The sequence below is a fragment of the Pongo pygmaeus genome, chromosome 5, assembly GCF_028885625.2.
Source record: "Pongo pygmaeus isolate AG05252 chromosome 5, NHGRI_mPonPyg2-v2.0_pri, whole genome shotgun sequence".
Lineage (NCBI taxonomy): Eukaryota > Metazoa > Chordata > Mammalia > Primates > Hominidae > Pongo > Pongo pygmaeus.
The window spans coordinates 25,361,687-25,387,231 of record NC_072378.2 but is presented as its reverse complement, the minus strand read 5'-3'; the positions used below and the strand labels follow the sequence as shown (position 1 = coordinate 25,387,231).

The following is a 25,545-nucleotide window of genomic DNA, read 5'->3' as shown; positions in this document are numbered from 1 at the left end:
TTACATTTCATCTAATGAAAGTGCCATGCACCTTATCATTTGCAAATCTACTCAACTACCATTTATGAGAGCATTCAAAGGCCCAAGGTAAGAAAGTCCCACGACAAGGGCAAAGATCTGAATCATATAATACAGGCTTACACCTACCTAGGGTTCAGCCAAGGAAAAAGCTATGGCTGATTCTGCCAAGACAATGATACTTGGAAGCTGTGACTCTGAAACCACAAGTGAAGTCACAGGACTTTCTCATTCCAGCAAACATACTGTAGTAGAAGACAACTCTTCCACACAGGGAGATCTGAAAGAACCCTAAATTGCATGAAAAAGGTTTGCCTCAGGAGCTAGGGTCCAAGGAGCACTGGTCTAAGAAATACACGGATCCGAGCAAAGAGAACAAGCCATTCTGCCAAGCAGACTCTTGTTTAAGACAATGAAATTGATGAGGTGGAGGATTTATTCTCTATTGAGACTTCCTGAATAATAATCAGGTGAAAAAATTCATCCTTCAAAATGCCTATTAGGCAATGATGGCAATGATTCCACTTCCACGAATTTATCCAAGAGAAATAAATATGAGGACATGGACAGTTATAAGGCAAAATATTGGAAATAACCTAAATTATCTGACAACAAGGGACATGGTTAGATAAACTACAGTACTCCTCTACAGTGGGTAAATGGAGTACCATGCTTTCCACTGCCCTAGAAAGCTTTGACCCCAAAAACTAAATTTTAAAAGTATATCACAAAATAGTATTCATGATTCCATTTTTTAAAATATATATTTTATGTAAGTTAGCACAGAAAAATATGAAAAATACTGATTTTTTTCCAATGATTATATCTACATTGATAGGATTAGGTGATGTTCGCTTTTTCTTTCCAATGTTTTATTATTGTTTTAGTAATGCAAATATCAGGGATATTTCCAAAATTTAAAAAACAACAATAACAAAACCTTTTGTCCGAGCAATACGTAGGTAGTATTCTTCACCAGGCAGGTTGCACTTAGATTGATGTTCCCCACCCTGCCTGGAGGAACACAGATGCTGTGATGCCACAGGCTCCATACCCTCTTCAAAAGGCACAATCCACAGGAGCCCGAGAAAGTCTGTTTAATTCAGTTCAAGGGTGTTCGCCAAGCATGTGTGATCCCCAAACACCAACAGTTGTTTAAAAGGTTCATAGACAAAGTAGGGTGATTCCAAAGCAAGGTGATCAGAATAGTGATAAGTCTGAAAACAACATCTCCAAGGACTGAGGCTCCAGGATGTGAGCCTATTTAGCCTGAGGACTATAAGACCAAAGAAAAGTATGATAACCTTCTTCAAATACTTGAACTGCACTCATGGATAGGGAGGGAGAAAAATTGTTCTGTGATATTCCAGTAGACTATGCAAGAAGAAATGAAGAGTGAGAAGCAGATCTCAGTCCAAAAGAAGACAGGGCTTTTGGGGGCTTTTGCTTTTCTCATCACTGGAAATAGTGAAGCAAAAAGTAGATACCTAGCTGTCAGAGGTGCTACAGAAGAAACTTCTCCTAGGTTAGGACACATGGTTAGATGGCTGCCAAGAGTCCTCCAGCCCCAAGATCCTCTAGGCAGCAATCAATGAGGGCAAGGTCTGAATAAATTTCCCCAGAGTCTGTTTGAGTCAATCTGTCTACACCAGATCCTGTCTGATGGATATACCTACTAATCCCAGTCAATGTCCATAAATGTCTCCTGAGACTCCAGGGCCCAGGGATCAGCAGAAATAGGCACATTTGCCTCCTTAGCAGGAACTAAGCACATCTGTCTCAAACCCTTGCCAAAGGCTGGTGAGGCTGTAAGTACAGCTCAGGACATGTGTACATGCCTGCTTCCTACCTCTAAGAGGACGTCCTGTGCATCTACACATATCTAAAGAAACCAAGACACTTGCTGGCCAATGTTCATCAAGTGATAATGCTTTCAAAAAAAGAAAAACCTTGGGTTGGGCACAGTGGTTCACACCCATAATTCCAGCACTTTGGGAGGCCGAGGCAGGTGGATGACTTGAGCTCAGGAGTTCAAGACCAGCCTGGGCAACATGGTGAAACCCTATCTCTACAAAAAATAACAGAAATTAGCCAGGTGGGGCAGCCCATGCTTGTAGTCTTAGCCACTTGGGAGGCTGAGGTGGGAGGATCACTTGAGCCTGGATGGCACAGGTTGCAGTGAGTTGAGATCAAGCCACTGCACACCAGCCTGGGTGACAAAGTGAGGCCCTGTCAAAAGGGAAGAGGAAGGGGGAAGGGAAGAGGGAGGGGAAGGGGGAAAGGAAGGGGAAAGGGAAGGGAAAGGAGAGGAAGGGAAGGGAAGACCAGCTCGCATATGTAATCCCACTACTTGGGGAGGCTAAGGTGGAAGAATTGCTTGAGCCCAGGAGTTTAAGACTGGCCTAGGCAACAAAGTGAGACCCCATCTCTAGAAAAAAAAAAAAAAAAAAAAAAATTCGGCATGGTGGCATGTGATTGTAGTCCCAGCTCCCAAGAGGCTGACACAGGAGGATCTCTTGAGCCCAGGATAGCAAGGCTGCAGTGAGCTGTGTTTGAACCACTGCACTCCAGCTTGGATGACAGAGCAAGACACTGTCTCAAAAATAAATAAATAAGAAAAACCTTCTCCTAAGAAACAAGATGAGGAAAATAACCCAGTGAATGAAAGTGAACACTCTTTTACCTACTACTACTACTGCTACAAAACACACACACGCACACACACAAACACACACACCAAGCATCCTTCTTTCCCCTCTTTGCCCCTCTTTCCTCAAAGAGCTGGGGAAAGTGGTCTATCGAGAGAGAAAAAAATAAATAAAACACAGTAACGTAAAGATTTAGACAATGATATACCCCATATATACCAATCCAAATTCTTATACTCTATTAAAAAAAAAAGCATTTTAGAAAGCAGAGGGGATAAGAGAGGGAACAAACATCTTTTATCCTTCAGATTGTAGCTGCATTTTTCATCTATTTTAACAAAGACATTAAGTGTTTCCAATGAAATGAAACCTAAAGTTGTTACAGTAACCTTTTACTAAAGTCTTTATTTTCTCTGTAACTATTTTATAACTATGAAAAAAAGAAGAGTTCTCCCTATTCATTCCATATTTTGATTAGATTTCCTGGCTCCTTAATGTCCACAATGTCCCTTTCATGCTACTCTCCTACTCCCCCTCCTCACCTTCCCCCCCTCTCCAGGTTCTATACCTAATTGCCCTGGTCCAAGGGTGGCTAAATCCCAGAGACTGGAAAAAGAGTATCTTTTTAGAACAATGAAAAGTTACACCAAGCCTGGTGTATGTTCAACAGCTTCTTTACCCAAGGTCATTTGACTCGCCTATCCTAACTACAGAAGAAACTGGGGCAGTTGCAGATGAGGAGAGAGTAGAATGTAAATGCAGCTCAGGTAACAAGTTCAAGTTAGCCAGAACTGCCTCCTGAAAATGCACACCCAGGGCCAGAGCCTGCCCCCAGCCCCAACCCAGAGATTAGTGGAAACAGGTAGGAACTGACACCAGTGTTCAGTTCAGGTAAATTGTGAAGTGCTCAAATACGGATTCTTTTATTTTGAAGTTCCCAGAATTTATGCCAGGATCCTTGGCAACAATGCGTGTTCTCTGATAACTCACTCCCAAAGATCGTTTCAATGTTGTTGCTGTTTTCTAAAGCTCAATTTTCTAGAACCATGTAACTTCACCCAGGTGCTATGAAAATCACCTATGCACAGAATTGTAAGTGATCCTTAAAAGGTGAGACTCCTAATGGTACCACAAAGGCAAATGTTCAAATTACCCAACAACTGGTACAAGAGCCTCTCACAGAGGGATGTAAACCTGGGGGCCTAGAATAATGATTTTCTGACAGCATTCTTCAGAAGACATTACAGTCTACAAACATTTTATATGAATTTGTCTTATGTCTATTTTAACTACTGGAATAAAACACCAACACACACACTCAGATGTGTTACACCAAGTTTTACATATCAGAGAACAACTACGAGGTACACTGTGCTGCCAGGATAACCCACTTTTGTGCAGATCTCAGAATAAAGCTTCCCCTGCCGTCTCTGTTTACTTGGAAAGCATCCTGAGATTGCAAGACTAGCTATTTTAAAAACTGTGATATCTGTACTGCTTAACTGGTGAATCGGGAGTCTCTCTATTCCATGCAACCAGAGCAAAAACCAAATCTCCCCTACTATTTCTAATTTGTGTTCATCAAAACAGCCTCACTGAAATCAGTGATTAGGTTTACACTATTATAGGTTCAACTATGAACTCCCAAAATACAATCCCAAAACATTACTACATTATAAGTTCCATGAAAAAAAAATTGTTTTAAACAGGCACTAAGTCTGAAAACCATTGGCCAAGGCTGATGTTGCCTTAAAGAAGCTGAACACAAATTTCAGCATGAATATCTGTCTGAAAAGTGACTATGGCACAGGTCATACTGCTGAATCAAGTTAGGTACTAGAGACTGGCGAACTAGAAAAGCATTAAACAGACTGGTCATGCAAAATGAGTATGGCCTACTGCAAAAGAACAATAGTTTTCATATTGCAGAATATCTGAGATTGAAGATAATTTGTGACTAAGTGGGTCAAATACTTCCAAAACTTCTATATGAGAGATATTTCTTTTTTCATGTCCTCTTAAAAAATAAGCAGGTGGAATAGAGTTTATACTTTATGTTAATGAAAGACAGCACTGCCACCAAAATATTTTAGGGATACGTTACCCAAAATAATACCCCTATACCTTTCGACATTTTTTTAAGTTAACTTATAGTTACTCCAAGCCAGTCTAATTAAGATGTTCAAACGCCATAAATAAATAGCCAAGGGGAAAAAAATATGTTAAAGGGATTTCAGGCCTGGCACATTGGCTCACGCCTATAATCCCAGCACTTTGGGAGGCCGAGGTGGGAGAATCGCTTGAGTCCAGAAGTTCAAGACCAGCCTGCGCAAAATAATGAGACTGTCTCTAAAAAAATAAATAATTAATTAATAAAAAATTAATTAGGCAGGCATGGTGGCATGTGCCTGTAGTCCAGCTACTCAAGAGGCTGAACTGGGCAAGGCTCAGTTCAAGCGATTGCAAGAGGCAATCACTTGAGCAAGGCTCGTGATTGTGATTGTGCCATTGCACTCCAGCTTGTGCAACACAGTGAGACCCTGTCGTTGGGGGGTGGGGAGGTGGATTTCGTATTAACTTTTCAAAGAAAACAAATGGACAACAGATGGGTAGTTTTAAAGAGAATAGGTTTTAAACAGAATAGTTCGATCTGTATGCCACTTCCCCTACTTGCTCAGTTTAAGAAGAAAGGAAGTCCTGCTTCTGACCCATTTTATGAAGGGTGTGGAAGAAGAAGGGGTTGGCAAAGATGATGTAACCCAAATCCCAAATCAAACAGAAAAAACCAAAGTGGAGACTAGGAATGACTTTTCATACACTTTAAGGCCACCATCCTGGAGAGAGGAGTGCCACATTCCTCTCCCCCAAACAGGCAACAGCAGAATTGTGGGAAACAAGAGGTCATCAGGGCTCTTGCTCCTGCCGGACATTGTTTTTCCTTCAACTTAGTTCTCCAAAAAAAAAAAAAAGAATCCCAGCACTTTGGGAGGCCAAGGCAGAAAGCTTGCTTGAACCCAGGAGTTCAAGAGCAGCCTGGACAACGTGGTGAAACCTAGCTCTACAAAAAATACAAAAATTAGCCGGGTGTGGTGACACACGCCTGTAGTCCCAGCTACTTGGGAGGCTAAGATGGGAGGATCACTTAAGCCTGGGAGATTGAGGCTGCAGTGAGCTGTGTTCATGTCACTATACTCCAGCTTGGGTGATAAAGTGAGACCCTATCTCAGAAAAAAAAGAAGTCCAGACAATGCCAAATGCTGCCAAGGATTTAGAGAAACTAGACCACTCATACATTGCTGGTAGAACCATATAATGGTACAGCCGCTCTGGGAAACAGTTTGCCAGTTTCTTATAAAAGTAAACATGCAATTCCCATGCAAACCAGCAATTGCACTCCTTGGCATTTATCACAGAGCAAGGAAAAGTATGTTCACTCAAAAATCTGTACACAAATGTTTACATCAGTTTTATTCCTAATAGACAAAAACTGGAAACAACTCAGATGTCCATCAACTAGCCAATGGCTAAACCAAACGTGGTACATCCATACCATGAAGTACTCCTTAGCTAAACTGATACAGCTTGGATGAAGGTCCAGGGAATTATGCTGAGCAACAACAACCAATCCCAAAAAGGCATATACTATATGAGTACATTTATATAATGTTCTTAAAATGACAAATTTATAGAAATGGAGAATAGATTAGTGGCTACCAGGGATCAGAGAAGTGGGGAATGCTAGGTATGGCTATAAAAAGGCAATGTTAGGGGTCCTCGTGGTGATGGAAATCTGCATTTTACAGTATCAATCAATGTCAGTATCCTGGTTGTGACATTATACTGTAATTTTGCAAAAAGGGAAAACTAAATAAAGGGCATAAGATAACCTCTCTGAATTATCTGACATACTGCAGACAAATCTACAATTATTTAAAAATGAAAAAGTTTAATTTTAAAAAAATACATAAGTTAAAATACGTTTTTTACACTCCAAGTACTATAAAAATTGGGTGAAGTTTCATTTAGCAAATGGGAGAAGGGAATTAGAGTCAAAGAAACACGGAATGACATCATTTCTAATGACATCCCCTAAAGACAACAGAGAAAGGTATTTCAACAACATATGACATGTCAAGCCAACGTAGCCCAGAGTGGGACTACTCACAATGTAGATTTTAAAAAACATGGACTAAAGGACCATTTCTCAGGAGAACACTCCTAATGATGGAGAGCCTATTCAAGCCTGTTCTATCTTTTCTTAACTGTCCCAAGAGGCATCATCTCTGGCCTGTCCCTTCTTAGCCCACGGTCATTAGGGTCTCTGGCCAAATAAGTTTGGAAAAAACAGCATACTTTATCCAATTCTTAGAAATTTACAATGCACAGGGGTGTATTAATGGCTCTGAAAACTCATGCAGTAAAGAAATTGATTTAACACTCTGATTGCCAAATTTATTTGAGAATAGAACACTCTTGCCCCAGAACATCTAGCATTTCTGATTTCATTTGAGGAGAGCATACCTTAGGAATTTTAGATCCAGCCTGTTGCCCTCTATCCTGCTAATAAGGTGCCACAAACTATGAATAAACCCTCTTGGCCTTATGGTGAACTGACCTCAACCTGTCAATGGAGGGAGCAGATACTTGGGCTTCAGAAGGAATGGCATTTTCTGCACCACGGAGAAAACAGAATGCAGGACCCCTTTGTTCCTGTTGTCTTATTATTTTTTGGGTGTTTGCTGCATGCAGCCACTGTGCTATGCAGTATTTAAATAAATTCCACTTGACATGCAAAGCAACCAGATACCAATAGATACTGTTATAACATAGGTTTTTTTCCATAGGGGGAAAAAAAAAAAAAAAACCTGATTCTTAACATTGTCATAAAGTTGCTGAGCAACAGTGTGAACCCAAAATCTGGGCTCTTAACCACTGAGCCTTAATATTTCATTATACACAGGTGGCAAGAAGAGACCTGTTTAACCAGTCCTAACTTTCACCTGACATCCCAACTACAAAGATAGGACTCAGGCTTTACACCTGCCCATTCTCTACCCTGTATATGCCTTACCCCAGCTGTACCTTAGTATGTTTCTCTAACATAAGCTCTCTCAGGCTTCCAGACATATTCTGTTCCCTTTGTCCAGAACATGTCTCCACTCTCTTCCCTTGGCTAACTCCTACTCATCCAGTGAACGCCAGCTTAAGCTTATCTTCCTTCTGAAGTCTTCCCTGATTCTCAGGCCTGAGTTGGGAGTTCCTCTCCGTGCTCCTGAAGCCCCGATTCATCCACTCATAGCACATCTCAAACCACTACCTGGCTACATGTTTACCTCCCCAACTAGACTGTAAGCTTGGAGTCCTATGAAGTCAAAGACTAGGACTATTTTGTATATACCATGTGCCTGGGACACAGCAGATGCTCAATAAATATAAAACTAGTGTATAAATCAATCAATCAAAGACAGAGAGACTCTGAAGTCCAAATCTCCCCTATCATTGTTTGAAGTCAGCAACCATGGAACAAAGTAACAGCTGCTTTCTTTTTGACCACAAAGGCAAAGCAGATAGGCTCTGAGTGAGGCAGACCTGGGTTCAAAACCCAGCTGTTATTAACTAGCCAAATAATGTGAAGCAATTTACTTTGGCTTCTCCAAATCTCAATTCCCTCATCTGTAAAATGGAGATGTAAAAAGTGCCCACCTCATAGCATTGTAGTGGGAATATAACAAGGCAATGAGTAATTAAGTACTCAGCACAGTCTCTGGCACTTGGCCAGTGTTTAATAAATATTAGCTATTATGATCATGGCTGGTCTGAGTGTAGGGGTGTTTACAACTAATTGATCACAAGTCATTATAGATTTCTTTGCTCTTCTTCCACTCCCATTGCTTCACTTGACTAGCCTTCAAAAACAGATTTTTAGAAATATTAGCTATTATGATTATAGGAAGATGAAGATAAGCCCTCTACAAAAGATAAGCTAGAAATAGTATAAAGTCTCAAGTGTAAGAAGAAGGAACCATGTAAAATACAGCACACTCCTAATTTTATAAGAAGAAAAGGAGTGAATGGTGGGCAATGGGGGAAAGTAACAAAAGCACAACTCAAAAAGCATACTGTAGATATTCAGCCAACTAATTTATGAACCATTTTAGTAGGCTAACAATGGATTAAGCAATTAAATTTCTCTAAACTCAGAAACTCAGAAATCCACAACTTTGAGGTTACTTCATACATCTTCTTGTTCTAACTTGAAGCCTGTCAAAGAAAGCCAGACCTTGAGTATTTCTATTAATAATTCCTGCCCATGCAAGTAAGTAACAGCCACAATGAGTTCCGGCTATGCTCCTACAGACTGCTTAGATTCCATATTTGGGGAGATAAATGCTTAAACTCAAATACATTTTTAATTTGGTTACAACTTTAATCAATTCCAGCTGTTAGATGAGGCCCAAAAAACTTACAATTAAGTACTAATCATAAGTATTTTTAAATAGTGCTAATTTTATATTGGACATTTAAATTTGTCTTTGAAATTTTAACATGGTAAATTGCACTCATGATGCGGGTTTGTTCTTAGCATAATAATAATTTCCGTATCAAATAATATCAAGCCCCAATTTTTTAGACTGTCATAGCAACCACTACCTTATATTTAAGTTGTAGAGAAGTTGATTCATCTTATAAAGTTACTACCTTATTAAAAACTTACTTTAAATTTATAAAAAAGCAAATGCCAGAAACAGTATTTCTTCTCTACACTACCACTTCCAAAAAAAACACAATCATTGGTGAACAACATCAAGAAAAACGTAACTTAAGGAAATCTCACCTTTACTGAAGTTAAATACAACAGAACAATGGCACCAATCATTTCTTCTACCGATAACTTAATCATGCAGTTTACGTAAGCACATTTTGTTGCTGGGCAAAAGCCACTCAAGTTTTCCCATTCAATGCCTTTACCATCCCGACTTGTATATATAGACAACATAGAAACAGAAGTCATCCATCACAAGCATAATCCTTACTAACAAGAAAAGACAGTCACATATCCTGGAGTTAGATATTTTAGAAGATTCTCAGGACAGATGTGATCAGAAAGACACTGCAAATTCTTTGGCAACTTTAACTGAAGAAATGGAATACTGAAAATATTCTTTTTCAGGCCACGCACAGTGGCTCATGCCTGTAATCCCAGCACTTTGGGAGGCCGAGGCAGGCAGATCGCTTGAGTCCAGGAGTTTGAGACCAGCCTCGGGAATACAGGGAGACCCTATCTCTACAAAAAATAAACAAAATTAGCTAGGCATGGTGGCTCACACCTGTAGTCCCAGCTACTCAGGAGGCTGAGGTGGGAGGATCGCTTGAGCCTGGGAGGTTGAGGCTACAAGGAGCCGAGATCACGCCATTGCACTCCAGCCTGGGCAACAGACTGAAATCCTGTCTCAAAAAAACTTTAAAAAATTAAAAAATTATTCTCTTTCAATAACATATACCTGGGATTTGTTTTAAAATTCTCCAGAGAAAAAAACAACAACAACAACAAACACACACCATGGGGAAGATATTTAATATTAGTACAATGCTGAAAATGGTTGAAGCTGGGAAGGACAGGTACACAGGGTTCAATATACTGTTCTCTGTTTTTTGCATATGTTTGAAAATATCCATGATAAAAAGTTAAACAATATTCTCTCCATCAAAATATTCTTTCCACCTAAGCTTAAATTTAGATTTGCCACAATCTCAGCCTAGAAACCATTAAAATACCACAAAATGTTTTCACCTCTCTAAAGGTACAACTCCGTCACTGACACCTCTCTAAGAAGTTTTCTGCAGCCGGGCCCAATCCCTCAGCCCCTCAGCATCTCCTCTCACAAACTAGAAGGAACCCCAAGTCCAATCGCAACACTAGCAGATACTGCCTTCAGCAGGAGTTTCCCTCCAAAGCACCAACGCCCTACGTAAAATGACAATGCTTTGTTAGCTGATCACCCCTTAGATGGACTCATATATAACATCTGAGAAAATCTAATTAAGTAATTAAACCAACATGAGATGAACTGTTTAAACTCCTCCATAAGACTTTATGAATAAAGTCATAGGATCAGCCACTACACACCAAATAAAAAAGTTCCATTTAACATCAAACTCTGAATATTATGAAAACAGACTCTAGAGATTACCTAAATACAGGCAGCAATTACAACTTTGAGAAATACAATCTAAAAGCCTTTGATCTTTAAAATTCAAATTACCCTATTTTTAACTTTTGACAAATAAATATTCCAATTAACCTAAGACAAAACGGTCTTAGGTTGAACAATATATAAAACACAGAAGTAATGCTGCATGAAAATTAAGTAATCTAAACAATGAAAAGACACTTTCATTTCCAAATATTTAATAAAAATAAACAGCAATACTTACCAGCACTTTGTTTTCAACTTTGTCTCCCTTAACTTCCAACTTTACTTTCTTCTTCACTGAAATTTTTATCTTTCTGCCAATAACATCCTTTATGCTTTCTGAAAAAAAAGGAATAGTTTCATTATGTTATTAGTAAGAAAAAAAGCATTGGGGAGGAGTAAGCATTTGGAGGAGTATATTTGGTTATTTTTACTGTTGTTGTCTTTTGAGACAGAGTCTTACTCTGTCACCCAGGCTGGAGTGCAGTGGTGAGATCTTGGCTCACTGCAACCTCCGCCTCCTCGGTTCAAGTGATTCTCCTGCCTCAGCTTCCCGAACAGCTGGGACTACAGGCGCACACCACTGGGTCCAGCTAATTTTTTGTATTTAGTAGAGACGGAGTTTTACCATGTTGGTCAGGCTGGTCTTGAACTCCTGACCTCAAGTGATCTGCCTGCCTTGGCCTCCCACAGTGCTGGGATTACAGGTATGAGCCACCATGCCTGACTGTCTTTTTTTACTTGTTTTAACAAGTTGGATGGTTATCACCCATCAAGTATTTAATAAACACCTACTTTATACCTCGTACTGTATATTGATATGCTGAGGCAAACACAAAAGCACGACATAATACCAGCCCATGCAAAGCATGACATAATCTTGTTTGGAAAATAAGATACATACAAAAGAAAAAACAAAAAACAGCAAACAGTGAAGTTGGGCAGTATGATGAAACACTACATTGCATGCAGAACACAACAGGAATTCATAAATTCCCTTTGCCCTTGGCTGGTTACCTCTGGTGCCCAGCAGCCTCTGGGTTCACCATAGTGTCATACAAATATTAGCATTCTCTAAGAGTAAGTCTTGACATGATGGTTGGGGAATATGGCAAAATAAAACAGAACAGAACTGGGCCGGGCACATTGGCTCACGTCTGTAATCCCAGCACTTTGGGAGGCTGAGGAAGGTGGATCGCTTGAGGCCAGGAGTTCAAGACCAGCCTGGCCAACATGGATAAACCCCGCCTCTACTAAAAATACAAAAAAAAAATTAGCCAGGTGTGGTGGTGCGTGCCTGTAATCCCAGCTAGTCCAGAGGCTGAAGCACGAGAATTGCTTGAACCCGGGAGGTGGAGGTTGCAGTGAGCTGAGATCGTGCCACTGCATTCCAGGCTGAGTGACACGGTGAGACTCTGTCTCAAAAAAATAAAAATTAACCAGAACTATACCAAATGATTTAGCCAAAGAAAGGCACTCCCAGCCATCTGTCTTTCCAAAATCATCACAGCACAATACCCCCAAGAAGTGGTCAAAGGCAATAGAAAGAGAAATCTGGAGACTTGATATTTCAGATGGTGGTAGAAAAGTCTTCCTAGTGCTCCCATGAGTACCTCAAAATGAACATGTCTGAAATCAAACTCATTATCTCCTACTCTGGACACTAATGATGCTGGAAAATGCTTATCTCCAACTCCTTTCTCTCAGACGGAAAGTCAGTCTCCTAAAATCTACCTCCTCCACGGCTCCTGACCACCTAGGCATGACTGCAGTAAGGACCTCAGAATCTCTCACCAAGACTAAGTCCAGGGCCTCTAACCCATCCGCCCACTGTCACCTCCATAACCACAGTGACTCTTCCAAAACTGTGAGATTCATCATGTTTCTCCCAGTCTATGAGTTGCAGTCATTTTTGAATAAACCCAAAACTCACAGCATGCCATTCACGGTCTTTCACATTTATTTTCAGTGTGACTTCTCAGCACATACCTAAACATCCAATTATCCCTAATATCTTCATCTTTTATACCCCTAGGATTGTGTATCTATTATACTCTTTCTTGGGATGCTCTTTCTCTATTGTCCTCCTGGTTATATTCTATTTATCCTCCAAAATACAGTCCCCTCCTTTATGCTCCCATACCTCTGTATTCTGTATTATAATCATTTTGGTCTATTCACATGTTCAACAAATAAACGTACATAGGAGTACCTCTTGCGTGTCAGGTACTCTACTAGGTGCTAGATAGAGATGGTCTTTGCATTTCACGGGAGTTTGCAATCTAGTGGAGGTCACTGAGAGATGTCATAAAACAAATTCACACACAATGCGTAAGATCATGGATTCGGAAGCATGCGAAGGTTTCAGGGAGGAGAGGATCCCTGAGCTGAATCTTGAAGGCATAGGAAATAAGATCACTGGTTTCCAAAGTAGAGTGTACAATACAATCCACTGAGATGAAAGAAGAAAATAGAATTTTCATTTCTACTTACAATGTGTGTTTCAGTTTGTGTTTAGATTATACACACTAAATGGTGTATGTAGTTTAACAAATATATGTTTATTAAGGGGTAATCAAAATTTTCTTCTTGGAAATACCGCCATGAAAGTTTAGAGCTGCTGAGATAAAGCAGAATGAAAACGGGGAGAAAAAGACAGTGTACGCATAAAGAACAGCATGGAAATCTGAGAAAGCACAGCCTGTTCAAGGAACAGCAAGGAGGTGGAATGTTTGGGGCAAGGGAACATGTAGAAGAGCTCACTGCACTTTGAGTTCTTCACAAAGCTCCTATCTTATCAGAACTCGAGAAACAAGCACAGGCCACTCCTCCCTCCCCTAAAAAAGAATTGCGGGAAATGGGCATCTGAAATTGACTTAAGAACATATGTACATGGAAAGAGACTGGAAAATCATATACCCTTTAAAATAACCACCTCTAAGTGGTAACAGGAGTGACATATAGTCTTCTTATTCTTCTCTACATTTAAATTTTTTCTACATAAAGTCTGTAACACTTTTTTTCTTTTTTTTTTTTTGAGATGGAGTTTCACTCTTATTGCCCAGGCTGGAGTGAAATGGCTTGATCTCGGCTCACCGCAACCTCTGCCTCCAAGGGTTCAAGTGATTCTCCTGCCTCAGCCTCCCGAGTAGCTGGGATTACAGCCATGTGCCCCCACGCCCAGCTAATTTTTGTATTTTTAGTAGAGACGGGGTTTCTTCATGCTGGTCAGGCTGGTCTCCAACTCCCGACCTCAGGTGATCCACCTGCCTCGGCCTCCCAAAGTGCTGGGATTATAGGGGTGAGCCACCACACTCAGCCAAGTCTGTAACACTTTTTAAATATCTTGAGGGAATCTTAAGGGAATATATAGAGGTTTTCACGTGGTCGGTCGCCATTTTGAACTGATCAGAGCAGAACTCTTGTGAGCACTTGAATTTAGAGGAAAGCAGGTGCAGGTATTTATTCTATCCCAGCCTAACTTGACCACTGAAAGGCCCAGAAAAATCATATCGGGCATAATATGTCACTCTGTTGAAAGAGATATGAGATAGGCAATACTTGATAAAAACAAAAATTCCATTTCAAGATAAAGGTCAAACTCAACTTTTAAAATATACAAACTATTCCTTTTGAAAACCATGAATAGAAACCCAGACACCTTATTTCCACTCTACCCTTCACTCTTTCTCTTGGGTCTAAGTAATTACCTACACTTTCCATTTCCAGACTCAAGGACAACTCCTTATATAAAGTAAAAATCTGCCACCCACTTTAGCCATCCTTATCCCCTGACCAGCCAGGCAAGCCCTGCCCTAAACTCATTCTCAGGACCTCTGGAGGCATCTTCAGAGCCTCTGGCGTTTGCTTGGGGTGTTGGAAAGGTCGCAGCCTCCCAGAACCGGATGGGTCACTCACTCCAGCAAAAGATGCAGACTCCACAGGGTTGGGGAGACAGAAGAGGACCTGCTGGGATCATGATGAGAGGTGCGTGTGTGTGTGTGTGTGTGCGCGCGCGCGCGCGCGCGCCTGTGAATAATTTCATACTGTAAATTCTGGTAAAAGATCAAGTTTGTCTGTCTGTAATTCAGCAGAAGTAGAGGCTTCCATACAAACCTAGCAACAGCCTCTCTACATCAAGTTTTACCTGCTGAGTTAACAGTCACCAACTGAAGGGCATACACAAATTCCTCCAAAGTATTATTAGCTAAAAGGAACAACAGAGGGGCAAATTCCACACATGGAGATCAATGGGTGCTCAGAACTTCCTCTTGTTGTCAGCACCGATTAAACATCATCTTTGTGAGCTGCAGGCTGTGTAGTGTGCCAAGAATGGTACAGTAGGGAATATAGGTCACTAGGGCTCAAAACACATCTGTACACAGACGCACATACCTTGTTACAATATAACATGCTACACACATATACATGCTTAAACGCTAGGTTTTCAGAACACTCTCCCATCCTATTTCAGCTCTGCCATTTTAACCCTCCAGATAATTAAGTTAAACCGCAAGACTTAACCAGCCCCGCCCCCACCACCACCAAAAAAAAAAAAAACCTTAAGGTACTCAAACAATGGGTCACCTTGCACAGGGTAACACACACGGGTTCCCTAAGAGATCCCCTGTAGGGAGAATCGGTAGGTTAATCATTATTAAAATAAGGCTTTTATCATTAACCCTCTATTTCCTGGCCCGAGTCTGCGTCAGCCCTGTAACCCTTTCGCTCCCAGCTGGCTACACCAAGCCACACCTTGCCAGGCCCAGTCATTTTACCAGACTAGCGCCCACTCCCCCAAGTCTGCGTGTCAGAAGATCACCTCCCGCGGGGCATTTTCAGGAAGGCGCCTGACACGTGCCGCAGACGACCTACTGTGCGCTCGCCACCTGTCCTTCCGACAGGTTTTCCCGGACTTTCCCGAGTTTGGGGCAGTGGGCTGGGCGCTGTAAAGGGCTCCCCTCGCTTGCAGAACTCCCAAGTCTAAGATGGCCCGCCCCCTTCTTTCGCCAACCTGGATCCCCGCTTCTGGGCAAGAGAAGGTGCCCAGGGCTCACAGTCGAGACTCCCCTCCCACCCACCTCCCGAGGACTCCCGATTCCTCCCCGAGGCCTTCCCTCTCTGCACTTGGCTCTAGAGGCGGTCGGATGGGAACAAACTTCCCGGCACCCCCAGTGACCCTGCCCAACACCACTCTGCCCTAAGGGGCGCCAAGACTTCTCGGGACCTGCGGGAAGGCAGAGGTGGGAAGGGAGGTAGAGGTGAGGAGTACGCAGAGGAAGATGGAAAACCAACAACCGCGTGAATCTTACCTATCAACTCCCTGGGAACGTCAGAGCTCTCCTCGGTCATGGTTGCCCTGTAGGTGTGGAGGTTATTGCAGGTCCAACTCTGATTTATGGCCCCCTGCCCTTCCCCGAACTCCTCAATTTTTTAAGAGAGGCAGATGCAGCTTGCAAATGGAAGTGGGCAAGAAAAGGGGGGGCGGAGACACAATTTTGCCGCGCGCCCCCCGCCCCACCAAAAAAAAAAAAAAAAAAAAAGAGTTGCAAATGCGAGGCGGATTTGCTGCTGCTGCTACATGACGCCTCCTCGCAGTTCCCGGCGGCTGAATAAGGAGCGGACCGGATTACAAGCGGGCGCAGGGCGAGGGGCGCAAGGCGGCTGTGGCCCCTGCTCCTCCCCCCGGCTCGCTGGTCCACGGCGGGGCTTGGGCCGGCGTAGCTCCCGCCCAGTCTCCGCGCCGCACCTACAGCCCTAGGTGAAAGCGGAAGGCGTGGGAGAGGGCGGGGAGAGCGGCGCGGGGCGGGGGGAGTAGGTTTTCCTCGCGCTCCTGCCGGGCTCCGGCTGGGCGGGGGCAGCTCCGGCCCTCCTCCTTCTCCTCCTTCTCCTTCTCTTCCTCCTCCGTCTCCTCCTCACCTCGCGAGAGCCGGCCTCCGCACCGGTGCCAGGCCGGCCTCCGGTGCCCGAGCGCTGGGTTCCCGGCGTAGGGCGCACCCCAAGGAGAGACGCTGTGCGGTGCTGCGGTGGCGGCGGCGGCGGCGGCGGGCACCGCACCCCTCCTCGCAGCCTCCCTCCCAAACCGCAGAAGCCCGGCGTCTGGAGTGGGGGCGAGCGGGCTCGCGAGAGAGCCCGGGAGCCATCTGCTGGCTGCGAGGGAGGAGAGCCGGGTGAGCCGGGCTTTCCGATTCCTTGTCCCCACTTCGGGGCGGGCCAAGGGACCTAGAAGACGGGAGACTGCAGATTCTGCAGACCCGTCTACACGGAAGCTGGTTCTTTTTGGGACCCTCTTACGCACTTTTTCTTTTTCAACCCTCCCGGTGACATTTCATTTCATCATCGCTATTCTTCATTTCTGATGAGCTAGACGAAACCTGTGAACACTAATCATACCGTGAGAAGACACTTTTGTGTGTGTGTTCAGCGGGTGCTCTGCAGCCGCAGTTCGCTATCTCAGACATTCCCGTTGAGAGCGCCTTGGAAAATGCCTTTCACTCGAAAAAGTCTCTTTTATCCTCGGGGCATATTCGGGAAGCTGAGCTTTAATCACTGGAGCCTATGTAAGCCTGCGGATAGGTCTGATCCTACCTGGGCCCAAACTCCCTATGACTTCCCTGAGCTCCATCCCCAGAGGTTCAACTTCAGGACCAAGAATACTTTGTGCCTCAATCGCTGCTTTTTAGCCTAGGGCTGGGAATGTCCCAGACTGTCTAATCAGGTTCTGCTTTTAAACGACAGAAAATGAGGAAAGGAAAGGGAATCTATGCACTTGGCAATCTAATTTTAAACACTGCTGTTGACCTTGGACCCCTTAGAATCATCTTCAGCCCCACAGCCAGGCCTTACCACTAAGGATTTGCCAACCTGGCCCCTTCCCACCCTCCTTAACCTCTCCCACTCCCCACTCTATTACAACCAGACTCACTGCTTCCTCCTTCCTCTTAAGGTTATCTGATTCTTATCTATGTTTTCAAACCCATCCCAGTGGTCTACCTTCTTTGTGAATATTTTCCAGGGATTTTCAGATTACTGTGATCCCTAAGCCTCTAGAATATGTATTGCCTGAAACACGCTTTTCTAAGCCCAACCATACAATGTCTTGTTTCATTGCTTGTGTATTTGTCTGGTTTTACTATCTAACTCTTGCATTGTCCCCTGAGTTTGGATTTTTTCTGCCCAACTAGACTGTAGGTGAGTTGAAAGTGGGAATTTATCTTAGACTTTTGAACTTCTTCAACAGCCTAGTTCAAAGTAGGTGTTCAATGAACATTTGTTAACTGATTTTAGAGCTTTGGACCTCAGGCCTCCAACCATTTGTTTCAGAAGTGGACCATTTCTTTAAGCTAGACATTTCCTTAATGCATTAAATGTATTTTTTCTGCAGTAAATGGAAATTAACATCTCAAACTGTCTTTCATTCAACCGGGTGTGTTAAAGAGGACTTTTCTGGCACATACCAATGAAGTTTCAGAAATGCCCTGAAGTTTCCAAACCATGTGATAACTTGTGAAAATAAGAACAGAAGTTTGTCTTTTTTTTTTTCCCTGTGGCCTGGGTGATGGAAAGAATAAAGGGAAGGCTGTATGGCAGTTCTGTAATTCAGTACTCTTTGGCTTCTTTTAAAGGAAGCTGGGGTTTCAATAAAAGAATCATTTTCACTGCAACAGGATCCTGATTGGCTCCTGCATCTCTGAAGAAGTGAATTCAAATGAATCTCCTATCACAACACTGAAAAATGACTGACTGATTTTGGAAATCAAAGTCATTTACTTCTCAGTTGCAAAACTCAAATATGTTTCAGAATAGCAAGCAGAGAACTCCAAGGAGCACTGTTCATAAAGCTGTAAACCCAACAAGCAGTAAATATCCCCAGCACCGTAAAACCATGGTGCCAGCTCGGAGAATGCAGTTTGCATTCTGAAATGTGTGCTTGTTTACTGAATCGGCCTACCCCTTCTACTGCTACTGCTGCAAAAACAAACTTTTCTCACTCCATCCCTCCAACTTCCTTAAATTCATCCCTGTTTATATAGTCTTGAATAAAAGAGTGATCAAACCACTACATGAAACTGGTAGCATTACGTATGTGATTAGCCATAGCTTCATCTAAGTATTTACGTGTGGCTGTGTTTAAGCCATACAACTAGTACTGATAATCTGAAAGCTGTTAGTAAGATAAAACTTTTTCAGAGAATCGCTACAGCATTTGAATCTGTAAAATGTTAAACATTTAACATATAGTGAGTGGCAACATTATTTTGAAAAGGAAGATAGAGAAGAATGTAATTTGAAAAGCATGGCAAGGCCAGGTGCAGTGGCTCACGTTTGTAATTCCAAATGCTTTGGGAGGCCGAAGTGGGTGGATTGCTTGAGCCTAGGAGTCTGGGGCAGACCAGACTGGGCAACAAGTGAAACCCCATCTCTTTTGAAACATATAGTGAGTGGCAACATTATTCTGAAAACTTATCCTGGATTTTTATTTTTAATTCTAAGCATATATTCACATCTATATAGTACATTTTGTAATGCATTATGGTCAGAAAACACTCTGAGTAAAAAAGGTTGCAGAAAATAGTGTCCCTAAAATGACCCAACATACTGTCATTAGACCCATATCATGTAATGATTGAACCCATGGAGACAAAGCAAACAAAAAAGTTAAGAAGACATCAGCACTCTAACAAAAGAAAAATCGCAAACTTATGTAGGTCAGTTTCTGATCTTGTCTACTGCATTAAGAACTAATTTTAAAATGGAAAGGTATTCAGAAATGTGGGAACCACCAGCATTTTACTCCCCAAGTAATGATTTTAAGATTACCTCCCACCCCCAGTGACTACTGGGGAAGGGACCTTCTTAAGAAAGTGTATTTTTCAACTTGGTTAATAAATATCTTTCAGGAGAGTATGCAATGTGGACTGAGCTTGCAAACACCTCTAAGAAAACTTAGTTTATCTCTGACTAGAAGACAGTGGAAGGTAAATGGCTATTTAACAATACTCCTTCAAAGTATTTACAAATGAAATTATATGAGACCTGAGATTTGCTTGAAAATAGCCCATGGGGATGGTGGGGGGGTGGAGAGTATTGAGTAGGGATATAGACAAAATCAGAGTGACCCTGTGTTGATTTTTGTTGCAGCTGGATATCAGATCCATGGGAATTTATTGCTTTCACTTTTGTATGTGTTTGCAATGTTTCATAACAATAATAAAACAGAACGAATCCTTAACACATATGACTGAACAAAAAGGAGGAAAATCAACTCAGTCATTAATTCAGAACACATCTGTTTGAATGTGCCATAATTAGAGCTCCCAATTTTACAATGGTTTTCCAACTTCAGAACACTTGAACACTTCAATAGATAACATGTTGTCTTGATTCAAAGAAACATTTTCTTATGTTAATGAAATCTGAATGCATTTTATAATTGGTATAGACAGTTAAAATCATGCTTCTCACACCCCATCCCCAACACAAATGCAAAATATATTATGAAATCCATGATTCATCTGACAATAAGTGACCTATGACAAGTGAGGAAATAAGGGTTTGACATATCTGAGCTACCCAGTGACTCCTTGGGTAAAAAGTATAATTACTATATCTATCACAATGAGGAAATAAGTTCACATTTGTGGAGTGACTTGCCCAGAGTCACAGCCTTAAGGGTCAAAGATTGAACTCAGAATTTGAGATTTCCAGGTAAGTGTTCATTTTACTATAGTAGTTGTTGTTGTTGTTGTTTTGAGACAGGGTCTTGCTCGGTCGCCCAGGCTGGAGTGCAGTGGCGCGTGATCTTGGCTCACTCCAACCTCTGCCTCCTGGGTTCAAGTGATTCTCTTGCCTCAGCCTCCCAAGGAGAGTAGCTGGGACTATAGGTGTGTGCCACCACATCGGGCTGATTTTTGTATTTTTAGTAGAGATGGAGTTTCAGCATGTTAGCCAGGCTGGTCTCAAACTCCTGACCTCGAGTGATCCGCCAGCCTCGGCCTCCCAAAGTGCTGGGATTACAGGTGTGAGCCACGACGTCCGACCCATTTTACTATAGTTTTTATGCTACTCTACAGGCTCCTAGGCTAGGTTCCCTGGGAAGCATACAGGTGACCAGGGCTTGGCCCCACTCACCTACAAGGAGCTCCTTCTCTAGGAGGATGATCAAGATGAGCTTCGATTGGCCTGCAACTAGCCCGGTGCCAGCCACATAGTAGGTGAGGGGACACTCCTTCAGAAGGCTCAACTGAGCCAAGCCCTTTTATAAAATAATAAATACAAAATGTGCTAGATATCAAAATGTGTTCAGTAAGTGCTATAGAAATTTGTAGGAGGGGGAGAGAGGGAGCAATAAAATGTGGAAAGGTTCTTATATAAATTGACTCAGGAAATATGAGTTGAGCACTTACTATTTGCCAGAGGTTATAATGGTAAATTATGTGGCTGCTTCATGCAGCCCTCATGGAGCAGTCTAGAGGAGAAAGAGAGCAAGACCAAGACAAAAAAAAAGCAACATTTTTTATAACTTAATCTTGGAAATGACATACCATCACTTCTGTTCTATTTTACTGGTCACATGGATCAACCCAGGTCAATGGAGGAAGGTGACACACAAGAATGTGAATACCAAGAGTTGGGGATCATTGAGGACCATCTTAGAGAATGGCTAAAGCAGAGAGAGAGAGAAAAAAAATGGCTAATGGCTAATGTAGAGAAAGTAAAGGATCAATGATTAGAGTAGCTGGGAATCAGGAAGGTAAGATGTCAAGTTGGGAAGTTAAGAAAAAAATAATTCAATAAGGGAGAAAGGGTTAACAGTGTCCTGTGCTGCTACAAAGTCAAATTTGATAAGGAATAATAATGCATACTTGAACTTAGTAATAAAGGAGGTATTGTTTTCTGTGGAAAGATACACTTTAGTAAAATGACAGAGAAGATAAAGTACAATGGGTTGAAGCATGATGAAGAGATGGAAAAGATGAAGGGAAAAAGGGAATGCATATGACTCTAGAATTTTGAGGGTGACAAAAAGGAGAGAAGTAGCCAAAGGCCTACATAGAAGACTTTCTGTTAACCCTGGAAGATTTAATACTTACATTTATTTCTGCCACTTTCCAATGAGAGGAGAAGAATGAAACATGCATCAAGTCTCTAATGTAGATTATAGACTTTAATAATATTGTATCAATATTATTACTTGCTCATTACTTGTAACAAATGTACCACACTGATGCAAAACAATAATAGGGGACACTGCTGGGGTAGGAAGCATGTGGAAACTCTCTGTGCTTTCTGCTCGATTTTTCTGTAGACCTAAAACTATTCTTAAAAAAGAAGACTGCTCTTCCTCTCAGTCCCAAATCGAACTCAATTTGGAAAAGGCGAGTCCGGGCTCAAAATGGAGGCACATGATCCAAAGGAACCAGAGCACTTGAGAAAACTGTTTACTGGTGCTCTTGGCTTTGAAAATACAGACGATAGTTTGAGAAATGGCGCATACTCACAGGCTGTGTGATAATGAGAGACTCCCACACAACACGTTCCAGAGGCTTTGGTTTTGTGACTTACTCTTGTGTTAAAGAGGTGGATACAGTGACTTGTCCTCAACCACACAAGGCTGACAGGTGTGTACTGGAACCAAAGAGAGCTGTTTCTAGAGAGGATTCTATAAGGCCTGGTGCCCATCTAACCGTGAAGAAAATCTTTATTTGTGATATCAAAGAAGATAGAGAAGAATGTAATTTGAAAAGCATGGCAAGGCCAGGTGCAGTGGCTCACATTTGTAATTCCAAATGCTTTGGGAGGCCGAAGTGGGTAGATTGCTTGAGCCCAGGAGTTTGGGACAGACCAGACTGGGCAACATAGTGAAACCCCATCTCTACAAAAAAATGCAAAAATTAGCTGCGCAGAGTGGCACGTGCCTGTGGTCCCAGCTACTTGGGAGGCTGAGATGGGAGGATTATTTGAGCCTGGGAGGTAGAGGGTGCAGTGAGCCAAGATTGCACCACTACACTCCAGCCTGGGTGACAGAGTGAGACCCTGTCTCAAAAAAAGAAAAGAAGGAAAGAGAGAAAGAGAGAGAGAGAGAGAGGAAAGAAAAGTATGGCACTATTTAAACCATAGATGTTATGGAAGGCAGGCAGAGTGGAAAAAAGAGATTTGCTTTTTTAAAATTTTCTTTTATCTATTTTTTATTTTGAGACAGGATCTCACTTTATCATCCAGGCTGGAGTGCAGTGGCCTGATCATAGCTCACTCAACCTCATGGGCTCAAGCAATCATCCCACCTCAGCTCCCAAGTAGCTGGGAGCAAAGACATGTGCCATTACACCCAGCTGATTTTTAAATTTTTTATAGAGATTGGGTCTCCTTATGTGGCTCAGGCTGGTCTCAAACTCCCTGGATCAAGCGATCCTCCCACCTTGGCCCCTAAAGTGCTTGGGAGGCATGAGCCACTGCACCTGGCTTTGCCATAACTTTTTAGGATCATAATACACTTGATAAAGTTGTAATTGTCACAGAGGAAAATTTGGAGGCGGTGGAGGTAATTTTGGCTGTGGTGAAAACTTTGGTGGAAGAGGAGGCTATGATGGAGGTGCTGGAAGCAGAGGTAGTTGCGGAGGAGGTGATGGTGAATATAATGGATTTGGAAGTGATGGTGGCAACTATGGTGGTGGTCCTGGTTATAGTAGAATAGGGGGCTATGGTGGTGGTGGACCAGGACATGAAAACCAAGGTGGTGGATATGGTGGCATTGGTAGAGGACGTGATGGTTGCAATGAAGGAGGAAATTTTGACAGTGGTAACTATGGTGGTGGTGGGAAGTATAGTGATTTTGGAAATTATAGTGAACAACAGCAATCAAATTATGGACCCATGAAAGGAGGCTTTCTGGGTGGAAGAAGCTTGGGCAGTCCCTATGGTGGTGATTATGGATCTGGTGGTAGAAGTGGTGGATATAATAGCAGAAGGTTCTAAAAAACAGCAAAAAAGGGCTTCAGTTCCTAGCAGGAGTTAAAGTGAGGAGTTACCAGGAAAGCAGCAGGTTACTTTTGAGACAGTCGTCTTAAATGCATTAGAGGAACTGGAAAAATCTGCCATAAAAGGAACAATTATCCATAGTTAGAAAAGTTACTGCAGCTTAAAAAGGAAACCTTTCTTGTTCAGGACTGTCATAGCCACAGTTTGCAAAAAGTACAGCTATTAATTAATGCAATGTAGTGTCAATTAGATGTACATTCCTGAGGTCTTTTATCTGTTGTAACTTTTTCTTTTTCTTTTCGTCACATCAGGTGTATAGCCCTGTAAATTGTGATAGTGGTACCAGGAACAAAGAATTAAAGAGTTTTTAACTTTTTTAAAAAAAGAAGCCTAATAATTTATATAAAAATGCATAAAGCGGCTGGGTGCAGTGGCTTATGCCTGTAATCCCAGCACTTTGGGAGGCAGAGGCAGGTGGATCACGAGGTCAGGAGTTCAAGACCTGCCTGGCCAAGATGGTGAAACCCCCTCTCTACTAAAAATACAAAAAAAAAAATTAGCTGGGCATGGTGGTGGGCACCTGTAATCCCAGCTACTCTGGAGGCTAAGGCAGAGAATTGCTTGAACCCGGGAGACAGAGATTGCAGTGAGCCGAGATCGTGCTGCTGCACTCCAGCCTGGGTGACAGAGGGAGACTCCATCTCAAAAAAAAAAAAAAAAAAGCATAAAGCCACAAGGACAAAGAAAATAGGACATGGTAGTGAACAGGAAAATTCAACATTTTGGAACTGAGAAAGCTAATAGATGAATGGTAGCTGACTTAGCAGACCAGTGAAAGATAAACTCTAACCCTCCAGGGAGAGAGTGAATAAAAAGCAAGTTAATTTCTATAGCAGAATCCAAGAAAAATCTCAGGACCTAAATACACAAGTTATCTCTAAATGTGGAAGTACAGAATGAAAGGAGGATTGGTACAGATTTTAAAAGCTCTAGACACTCCATAGATTCCTTCCCCTACCTCACACAGCCAGTCTATGCACCCCCTGCACAGCTGCCTCAGATGGGAAGTTAACTCTTTGGAGAGGTTAAACCAAAAAAGACCTAGTCTTGGAACAGCAGAGGGTGAAAGTGAGAAGCCATACCATATGGAAAGGGAAACATTCCTAAATATAAACCCCTCAAGAATTCATTCTCTGTTTAGTTATCAGAAGTCTAGCAGCAAGGCTTATAATCCCAGTCAGAGAATTGGAGAATTCCTCTCTTATGTTATTAATCATCTTTAAATGAAAAACCTTTGAGATACTGACATACAGGGACTGGCTAGTGAATAGGTCAAGTCCCCACCTGTTCCCCTCAATTGAGACTCACCATTTGACAAACCCTGCCCATTCATGTAAAGCTTCAGATCAGCTTTGTTATGCCTCACTATAAATACAGACATCAAAGGCACACTGACATTTGAGGGAAGACTCTACCAAGAAAGCCAGAGACCAAAACAGACAAACCCCAACAGGGGACATAGAAGAGCAAGGCAGTGAAAGAAAACTTCAAAAATCTGTAGTAGGAGAAATTCTGCCTCTAGCTGCAATGGAATAACAAGGATTGGACGTTCTCTCCCACCAAAACCCAGAAAAATATGCAGAACATAAAAAGCTTTTATTTTTCAAACATTGGACATCAGGTAGGACAAGACTTTAATCACTAAA

At 42.2% G+C, this 25,545-nt stretch overlaps 1 protein-coding gene across 8 annotated transcripts in view; it reads right to left on the bottom strand.

The window, feature by feature from the left end:
• The window catches only part of CARMIL1 (capping protein regulator and myosin 1 linker 1), a 354,404-nt gene extending 337,398 nt beyond the window's left edge, over positions 1-17,006 (bottom strand). For 6 of the 8 annotated variants that reach the window (XM_054493468.2, XM_054493466.2, XM_054493467.2 and 3 more), the window contains exons 1-2: positions 16,174-16,922; positions 11,103-11,200 (exon numbers count right to left, since the gene is read on the bottom strand). In XM_054493468.2, coding sequence (XP_054349443.1) covers positions 11,103-11,200; positions 16,174-16,213 — 138 coding nt within the window. In that variant the 5' untranslated portion in view covers positions 16,214-16,922. Of the gene's footprint in view, positions 1-11,102; positions 11,201-16,173 lie in introns of all 8 variants that reach the window. The other 2 variants (XM_054493464.2, XM_054493465.2) reach the window with 1 other exon arrangement.
• Between the last annotated feature and the right edge of the window lie 8,539 nt (positions 17,007-25,545).